The sequence below is a fragment of the Ostrea edulis genome, chromosome 9 (genome assembly GCF_947568905.1).
Source record: "Ostrea edulis chromosome 9, xbOstEdul1.1, whole genome shotgun sequence".
In the NCBI taxonomy this organism is placed as follows: domain Eukaryota; kingdom Metazoa; phylum Mollusca; class Bivalvia; order Ostreida; family Ostreidae; genus Ostrea; species Ostrea edulis.
In genome coordinates, this window is record NC_079172.1 from 42,442,283 (window position 1) to 42,451,952 (window position 9,670).

The window sequence follows — 9,670 nt, forward strand, 5'->3', positions numbered from 1 at the left end:
TGCGGAATACCGTTTAATTGGAGCAGTGTTGATTGATTTAAATAGACAGCAGTTTAAACCCACTCATTTCAATTACTAAAAACAGACGATTGGAAATGCGAAATCCGGTTGTGCTTGACTGCTTTCGTCAGCTGGAGCATAATACTTGCTTAGTGACATATAAACACAGCCGCATGTAGGTATAGAACAGGGTACAAACACTGATGTTCAGGTTCGTTGGATCTTCGAGTTAATATTGTTCATGGATTGCGCAGACAATGCATGGTAGTGGAATAATCACTGCAGGTAAGATATTGTGCAATGGTTTAGAAACATACCAACCTTGGAGAGCATTACTTTATTAACACTTATCAGGAAAATGAGATGTAGAATTGAGATATATCACTTTACACAGAGATGAATGTATCGACGTGATTATGTTAATGTTCTGTCAAGTGTTGAGCAATATACGTATCAGAATTTTAAAAATCGGTAAGTGTTTATTTGTTGATCTGTTGCTGGTAGCTTTAGTAAGTGCTACGGTAAGTATTTATTTGTTGAACTGCTGCTGATAGCTTTAGTAAGTGCTACGCTATTTGTTGACCTGTTGCTGATAGCTTTAGTAAGTGCTACACTATTTGTTGAACTGTTGCTGATAGCTTTAGTAAGTGCTACACTGTTTGTTTCCTCTATCAATGCATAAACAAATGTTTTTAGTCTCCCCATGATTTCTACAGTGGATATCCAGTAGCAGACGACAATGGTCCTGGGGCTATTTGATTCTGCTGTTCCCTATAAGGGACAGGCGTACAGTAAACTGAAGTCTGAATGCGTCAGTTCCGGTCGGTTGTTTGAAGATCCGGAATTCCCTCCAGTTTCTTCATCACTTGCTTATTCTGAACCTGCATCGTCTAACATCGTGTGGAAGAGACCAGGGGTAGGTGTGTGCTTAATGGCATTCAAATAATGAAAACACTAGTATGGATCATATTGACTATTTTTCTTCCTAAGACATTTTTCGCCCCTGTTACTGAACAGCATTTTAGTAATAGTAGTGCTTGATGTGTTTACCATGAAAACATATGAAAGTACTGTTGTATGTTGCAAGTACGCCGGTCATTTACGATTATTATGTCAGACGTGTTTACTACAAACATTAATGATTTTCATAAAGCTATGACGATTCACTATGCAAAAGGATTGGGATTTGACGTGATCGTGTTTCCGTGCGGGGATGACACCAGTATATGACTTTTAAGAAATGAGAAATGTTGAAAATTGTGATTTTTATCGCTTTTCTAGGAAATCACTGGAGATCCTAAATTTTTCGTTGACGGCGCCGGAACTGATGATTTTAACCAAGGGGCGCTTGGGAATTGCTGGTTCGTAGCCGCAGCAGCATGTATAGCTGAAAAACCCAAACTGCTGAAAAAGGTAGTTTTAAAAAAGACTATAAGTAATCATATTTCCCATGTGATTTATACATGGTAACAATTGTATGGGAAACCCTTACCTAGCAAATAAGAATTTATTGTACCTGTAGATTGTGCCAGATATTGAGAAACAAGAGTGGCTTCCGGAGAACAAGTATGCTGGGATATTTCACTTCCGGTTCTGGATTTGTGGAGAGTGGACGGATGTTGTGATTGACGATTATCTGCCTACTGAGGGTGGTAACCTGATTTACATCCACTCAAACAAACGGAACGAGTTCTGGTCAGCTCTTCTGGAGAAAGCTTACGCAAAGTAAAGAGAAATAGACCTTTCGGATATTGTTATCTAGAATTGACGGATGATGCAGAGTTTGTGACTAACTACTACTAACACCACAGAATAGTCCGAAATGTTATATTTTTGTATTTCATTCCTCTAGTGTCTAACTGTATCTCATTTTCCTTCCTCATCGCCTCTTTTAAAAGAAAGCCCATTTCACTCACATCGAGACGTCACCCGCGAATGGGACGCAAACGAACACAACCAAACATTTGTCTCCTTGTATACTGATATATTATATTGATAATTTGTTGTTGCGGAACCTCTGATAGGAATGGCTTCTGTTTAGTATGACAATACTGAACTCGTCCATCCATTTGTTTATTACACAATTTTTTAACCAACAATAACATGATTATGAAAGGTGAAGGTAACGAACAGTGGTCAATTTCATAACTCGTATAAGAAATACAGTACAAAATAGAGAGTTGGGCAAATACGGATCCCTGGATATACCAGAGGTGGGATCAGGTGTCTAGGGGGATTAAGCATCCCCTGTCGACTAGTCACGCCCTCCTTTATCTTTATGTTTAAAAAATGAACCGATGCTCCAGTAATTTTTATGAGTTGACCTGTTTCGTTTTGCAGACTATTCGGATGTTACGAGTCTTTGCGCGGAGGTTTTGCTAGAGACGCTCTTGTCAACATGACAGGGGGCGTAGGGGAGGTCATCACATTGTCGGACTACATCGAATCAGAGGAGAAGAAGGAAAAACTTTTTCAAATACTTCATTCTGCCATTGACGATCAGTCTATGATCAGCGCCGCCATTCTAGTAAGTATAGTCGTCTTTCTTCACAAGCATAGTGTCAAAAATCTATTTTAGACATACATTTCAATGACGAATACTGACGTTCTCAAATTACACTATGTTTCATTCAAAATGTTTAAGTATTAAATACTAGAATGGTAATTAAATTTCACACTTCGCATACTCATTTTAATATTCAGAAGTAAACATATTAATATTTTGTTTGTTTTCCAGACAGGCGGAAATGATATAGAGTCCAAACGGGACAATGGTTTAGTGAATGGTCACGCTTACAGTGTCACAGCCGTGAAAAAAATACGATTAGGGGAAGGTCTGATTGCGTTTTTTAAGAGAGATTCCATAAAGTTAGTTCGTTGTCGCAATCCTTGGGGTGATACTGAGTGGACAGGGGCTTGGAGCGATGGGTAGGATTTCACAAATCTAGAAGACAGTTTCCTGCAAGAAAGTGTTTAGCATCATATAGCTCAATTTGTTCTTCAATAACACTTACAATTGTTACCTGTAGGTCCCAGGAATGGGCTAAAGTGAGCAGCAACGAGAAGGAAGAAATGGGAATCACTATAGAGGATAATGGTGAATTTTGGTAAGTCATGCCTGCATCGTCAATCAGAAACTATGGATTGGAAAGGTGACAATGTTAAACAAAAACGATTATACTTCCTGAATTCTGAAGTGCATAATGTACAATGGTATTCTCCAGATATGTTTACGTTTAGATGCAAAACTGTAGCTCTCTGGGGAAAGTATTGGAACAAGTCAGAGAGCCACAGATCCACCCCTTATAAAAACCTCCGATATACAGTACGGCGCAGACAAAAATGCACTCGGTTGAAGCCTTATATCATAGTATTCTTGCATTGCCGTCTCAAAAATTCAATATGAAAAATTCCTAACATTTTCTTGTTATACTTGTGTCCAAACATACCTTCAAACATTCATTAAAGCCCCATGCGACCCGAGATCCCATAGCTTTAAATGATTCCGCTTGTTGACTAGCTATGTTAGGCAGCCAGTCAAATCGAGCCCCTTTTATTTCCATACTCATAGCATTTTTAAAACAATATAATGTCTGCGCCGTAAATCGTGAAAGGTTTCCATAAGAGAAGGGACGGCTCTGTAGCTCTGTGGTCTGTCTGCAGCTGGTTTAAACTGAGATACTGTTTTGCACTAATCAAACTCGTCGTTCAAGTTGTCAAGGACTACACTAGAACGTCTTGCAGGATGTCATTTGAGGATTTTTGTACGAGTTATTCCCACGTTGACGTCTGTCATTTGATCAATACATCGTTCTTCTCCCTGTCCAAAACCTGGCATGAAGGCAAGGGCATGAGCGAATGGACGGATCGCAGATGTGGAGGATGCGTGGACCACGACAGCTTCATACAAAATCCGCAGGTACGTATACTTATGTAGGATGTCCTAAGTTAAAACAAGCCCTGGAATTCGTAGGGAAAATGGTGTACTTTAGCAGCTGTAAATGTACAATATTAAATTTTCATTTTCAATCTAAAATTATTTATATGAATAGGTGAAGATAACGAACAGTTATCGAAGTAGCTCGTTAAACTTTTTTTATACACTACATTGTCAGAAGTTTACAAATGGTGATATACAGAGAAACAGAGAGTGAAAGTTTTTGATTACAATATCTCAGAACCTTTCCTTCTTCAAAATTTCTATTGTGTTCCTCCTTCACCAGTATGTGTTTGACATAGACGACAAGGAAGACGAAATTTTGGTGTCGTTAGAACAACAAGACAAGAGAGAATTTAAGAAAGATGGCGAGGGAAAGAACCACGGAATTGGTTTCACGATTACCAAGGTAAACTCTACAATACAGTAATCGACTAGTTTTAATTGTTTAATGATTTTCCATCATAATCATAATATCCCAAGACTGAATAGTATAATTACTAGTGAAATGCTGTAGATATACATAAAATTAATCAGATTTCAGCAAGTGAATCTGTATAATGTGTTCATTATAGTACATCGTGTCAATTCAAACGAATGTGTGCATGTGTAAAAGAAAAAATATAGATACATATACTTTATACAAGCGCAACTTAAAAAATTATATTAAAAATACTTTCAAATGTTTACAAAAAATAATCGTGTATGTTTTGACAATTTACTATACTTTTACTAATTATGTATATTGTTTAGTTTTGTATCTTTTATTTAACTAATTCATCAAATATTCATGTGACATTTGATAGATAACCAATCATTAGGAATATTAACATTAATATGCCTGTACAATGTTCTAGCCAGGGTGGACCTAGGATTAATATCAACATGTTTAAAATGTAATTTCGTGTATCTCTAAAAGAAATACCTCATTTTCCAAATGCTTTTCACAATAGATATGTACAATATATGAGCCATCAAAATATATAGATCTGATATCCATTATGTACTTATCTTAGCGAAACTTACTTCCAATGTCAATTTTCGAGAACGGGAAATGGTGAGAATATAATCTGCAGGAATTGATTCTGTACAGATTAGTGATGAATTGATCAACACCGAAACTTGTGATATGAAATTGTCTTCTGGCGAATTAACATAGTTATTACTTAATTCCATGCAATATAGAAACTACAATAAATTAATCAAAACTTTGATGAATGTATACAGGAATTTGATATTTGGTAATATTGGAGCTGTTTATATTATAGAAGTTATCTCTCTTATCAGCGCGACTTTGAATCTTTCATGATTTGCAAATCCATCAATACTAGGAAAACTTGAACATCACCACTTTACAGCTTATCTTCAACTACTAATAGCACCAGATGATTTTTTTTTAAAAAACCCACTTTAGCTATCGATCTTAATTATAATGGGGTTTTCTGTGATACTTTCACAGATATAAGATCGTATGTCACACTCTCATTTAGTTTAATTTCATTGTGTTTTATTGTTGCTTTCCCCTTCTTTTCCTCGTAAAGCGCCTTAAAGTAATTTGTTTTACTGAAATTATTTTATCATCATTATCTTCTTAGACTGACCTCAACCGAGAGTACAGAATGCACGATAAATTACAGACCATTCATACATCAGAGTACGGTGCTAATAGGGCTATTTTCGAACGTGTGACCATAAAGAGGGGACGCTATGTGATATTCCCCACCACACACGAGCCAGACAAGAAAGGGAGATATGTTTTACGAGTGTACTTCAGTTCCTCACCAGCCTTCAAGTGAGTAAGAGTGTCAAAATAAAATAGGATACGTATTGCTTTTAATGTTTCATCTTCATAGATCAAATGTTACAAGACAGACACTGTGGTATTGACAATAGTAATATTCTCTATTTATACAAGACTGCACAATTAATTATGAAAATTAGTTTACATTGTGGTCCTGTCTTTAACATGAATACATATCGAGAACATACATCACAAAACACGAAAGTATCACAGTTAATTTACATACTACCTAAGAGGAGAACATACAAATCTGAGATATGCAAGATGAGTATCAAATAATATGCTTATATTCTTTGATTGTAGGGAATTAGTGTACGAGGAACCACCTCCACCAATGTGTTGTTCCTTCCTTTTTAAATCCAACGGCGCCACACAAATCACAATAGTCAGTGCCAACGGTCTGGAAAACCCGAACATCGTCCTCAGTAAGTTTCATTCCTCAAGTTACATGCTTTGATCAGGTTTGTTATAGAAATTACAGTAATGCTAATATTATGTAACCATTTTGTACGATACAACCATTCTCGTTATGGATATTTAAAGATCACACTGGCAACCGTGCTGTATGTTTAATCTTATAACCCACTCCATGTAACATCACTCTTCGCCGAGTCTGGGAAATGGTTTGAATTGGATACCAATATAAGATAGTGTTATCATACATAAATTTCTCATGAAGTATGGAAAAATTGCACTAGGTGTTGAATGCAGATACATCAAGAAAAATCCCAAAGAAAAGATATTGAAACCGGTCGACAGGGAATGTTTACTCCGCATAGGCACCTGATCCCACTTCTGGTGTGTCCAGGGGTCCGGGTTTGTCCAACTCTTTATATTGTATTCCTTATAGGAGTTATGAGATTGATCACTGGTCGTTATCGTCACCTTTCATTGAATGTCAAATGGAAGATATGAATAATATGTTTTATTTTATACTCTTATCTCTGGAATGATTTATTTATTACATAGAACCTGATCTGTACTGTGAAGTAACCTGCGGAAGAAAGAAAGTGAAAACAAGTGTTTGTGACGGGACGAAGGACCCATTCTGGGACGAAAGAATAACATTTTACCAGAAAGATAAGGACATCAAAATTGAGGTGATAGAGATACAAGCATGGGTATATTTCTCAAACGTGAACTCTCCCGATTTACCATAGATATTCATTTCTTTCATATTACGAAGACATTTCAGTTAAATGATGATTTCAAATCTAAACTACTTCCCATAAGTTTAGAAACGTTTGTGAAAAAGTGAGGGCAACGAACAGTGATTAATCTCATATATTCCATAAGGAATACAAAATAAAGAGTTGGGCAGAAACATTAGAAGTGGGAGTAATCATCCTCTGATTTAGTTATCACACCCGCCACGAGCCCTACATCTCTTGATCATGTAAACGGAGTAATTCCTAGCCCAGGGGTCCGTGTTCGTGCAACTCTCTATTTTGTATTCCTCATAGGAGTTATGAGATTGATCACTGTTCGTTATCTTCACCTTTTGTAGGAGTTATCAGACTGACCCCTGTTCCTTATCTTCACCTTTATAGGAGTTAAGAGATTGATCACAGTTCGTTATTTTCATCTTTTCACTGTACAGTAATTACTGTTCTGTTTACTTAAAACGTTTTCGTTCTAGATCTGGAATGACAATCTAATTAAGGACGATTTTATCGGACAGTGTATCATTCCAATGAAAGGAGCTAAACATACAGGAAAAACAATTCAGCTACCACTGTACGGCAAAGGCAAGGAGGAGAAAGTGAAACAGAAAGGATCCCTGTCAGTGACGATATTGTGTACAGCTCACATGGACACCGTGTGATGATTGATAAGAATGAGAGCTTAATGATGTGAGACAGAGTGTAAAGATTTATATATTTCCACGTCACTGTTCACATGTTACATTTTCATGCATTAACGAATTGTATTATTACATGTAATTACCACTATAAAGGTGGAATGAGGATTATGATTTGATTTACATATATTGCATTCATTAAATTGACATTCGACTGAGTGGTTATTGTATAGATATAACATATTCCCAGATATTCTGAGCAACCAGTTTCACCAACTGATGACGTAATAAAGAGGATCATGTGATCGTCCATCATCTGCAACCATCCAATCCACTTTTGCAGTGGTGACTTCTTTTCCTTTTTTTTTCCAGAAAAATAGTTATTCTGTAGAATATTTATCTCCTTAGGAATTTTCGAAAACTGCTGTAGGAAATTCGATTCCTTTCTGTTTTATATAATCTTTCAAAATATGATGCCTGATATACAAAAAGGAGTTCTGTTACATTTTAACGAAATTCCACCCATCTAGAAATAAAGGTTCCATCTTATATTTCATTGTTCGTTCTTCAAAAAAATGTATCTTGGTAACAAATAAAAAATGATAAAATAAGTATGATGTGGTATTAACATATTTTTTATCAATTAGCAAACATATACCTGTTATCAACGTCAGAAAATTGCAAATCAAAATTTCACAAAACACTGGTTAAAACAATACAATAGTATTTATAACAATTTTATGAAACTGTTTCTTTAAAAAAAAATATACAAAAAATAAAGGGACTCTATAGCATAATGGACTTCATAGATAATTTGATAAAAACAGGCATTGCCCTTGGATTGAATATTATCTAGAAACATAATTGATAATTCATATATACATGTACATGTTCATGTTATACAATAAATCTTATTAAAAATCATTGACAAGAGGGTGGAACTACGTGAAATTTGATCTTATCGTTGTTTCGTTAAGTATGACCGTAACATGCTTTTTCTAAGTCATTGGCTTATTCAAGTCAAACTAACAACTCAACTTTACGACAAAACAATATCTAACTTATCGGATCAGTTGAGAGATATAAAAACCGTATGCAAGTCATAATGGAATATTGCTTCTTGAATATGGGGAGTTGACGATGGAAAAGCTGAAATCATCCCGTCTGTCATAAAGTTTTCAACAACATTTATATCAACATTATCAGTAATGACATGTCCAGCTGGACTATAGTGGATTAAGCATAAGATGGTCTATATCTAGCCACTGCAAAGTTTGTTTGTAATTAAAAAGTTTGGATGCAGTAGTAGAAGTATATCGGTATGACATTGCCTCGCTTCATTCTGGAAGTTTCCATAAGCTGATTCAAGACTAAAATCACGGACTGAAGAAACGAACAGGCATATTTCATTTATTCAACAATTATCAAAACTTCTTTCTTCCAGTAAGATCAAAATCAAGTATCGATAAACAACGAATTAACTTCATACCGTATTATCAAAAGTTGTTAAGCTTAGATCCGCCACTTTACTTTCATTTTTGCTAGTTCAAGGTAGTTTATCGAAAATGAAAGTTGGTGTTTAATTAATTTTACGATATTTATTAATCAAGTAAGATTCTATTATAGCTCAGGGACTTCGCTTGACATATGAAACAATATTAAAGGTGCAAGCAGTATCTCTGGAGCAAGTGTTTCTGAGTTTATTGGCAAAATTTGTTAATTAATAAGTATAGATAATGAAAAAGATGGATATCAAATATCCTTATAATCATTTAGGCATAGCATACGCAAAACACATTAATTTACTGATCAAAATTGTGTAGTAGGATCATGTAATGGAGTGAGTTGTGCCTCTCTCTTCGTTCGCCTTTTCTGAAGGTTGGATTTCTCCAGCACAATCTTGTCCACATATAGCATACCGGTAATACATTGTAGAATATGCATAAAAACAATAGCATTACCCGATAACCACAAGTGAATCTTTTTACTCAGCACCAATGGCCAGTATTTGAGATAAGGTACCTGTAGATGCATTCATCAGCATCAATCACGTTATATTCTTTTGTTAGTACGATCTTGCCAAGTAACTTTTGCTTGTTACCTGATCAAGGCAGTGAAAACAATACATTCA

General features: G+C 35.6%; 1 protein-coding gene across 2 annotated transcripts; it reads left to right on the forward strand.

Annotated features, from left to right (window-relative positions):
- The first annotated feature begins 195 nt into the window (after positions 1 to 195).
- On the forward strand, positions 196 to 7,757 carry LOC125657779 (calpain-5-like). Of its 2 annotated transcripts, none has more exons than XM_056149284.1 (13): positions 196 to 285; positions 717 to 916; positions 1,282 to 1,413; positions 1,523 to 1,725; positions 2,341 to 2,527; positions 2,738 to 2,928; positions 3,030 to 3,107; positions 3,745 to 3,919; positions 4,224 to 4,346; positions 5,533 to 5,729; positions 6,042 to 6,163; positions 6,708 to 6,838; positions 7,378 to 7,757. In XM_056149284.1, exons 2-13 carry the CDS (start codon positions 740 to 742, stop codon positions 7,561 to 7,563), a joined length of 1,902 nt encoding a protein of 633 aa, XP_056005259.1. In that variant the 5' UTR covers positions 196 to 285; positions 717 to 739; the 3' UTR covers positions 7,564 to 7,757. The 2 variants fall into 2 exon arrangements, with proteins under 2 accessions (XP_056005259.1, XP_056005260.1); XM_056149285.1 differs by having other exon boundaries at positions 281 to 471.
- Positions 7,758 to 9,670: the final 1,913 nt, after the last annotated feature.

Excerpts from the sequence above, each read along its gene's own strand:
- LOC125657779 (XM_056149284.1), top strand. The coding sequence starts at position 740 with ATGGTCCTGGGGCTATTTGATTCTGCTGTTCCCTATAAGGGACAGGCG. Across the intron at positions 1,726-2,340 it reads CTGGAGAAAGCTTACGCAAA|ACTATTCGGATGTTACGAGT; the intron begins GTAAAGAGAAAT and ends TTCGTTTTGCAG. Across the intron at positions 2,528-2,737 it reads TGATCAGCGCCGCCATTCTA|ACAGGCGGAAATGATATAGA; the intron begins GTAAGTATAGTC and ends TTTGTTTTCCAG.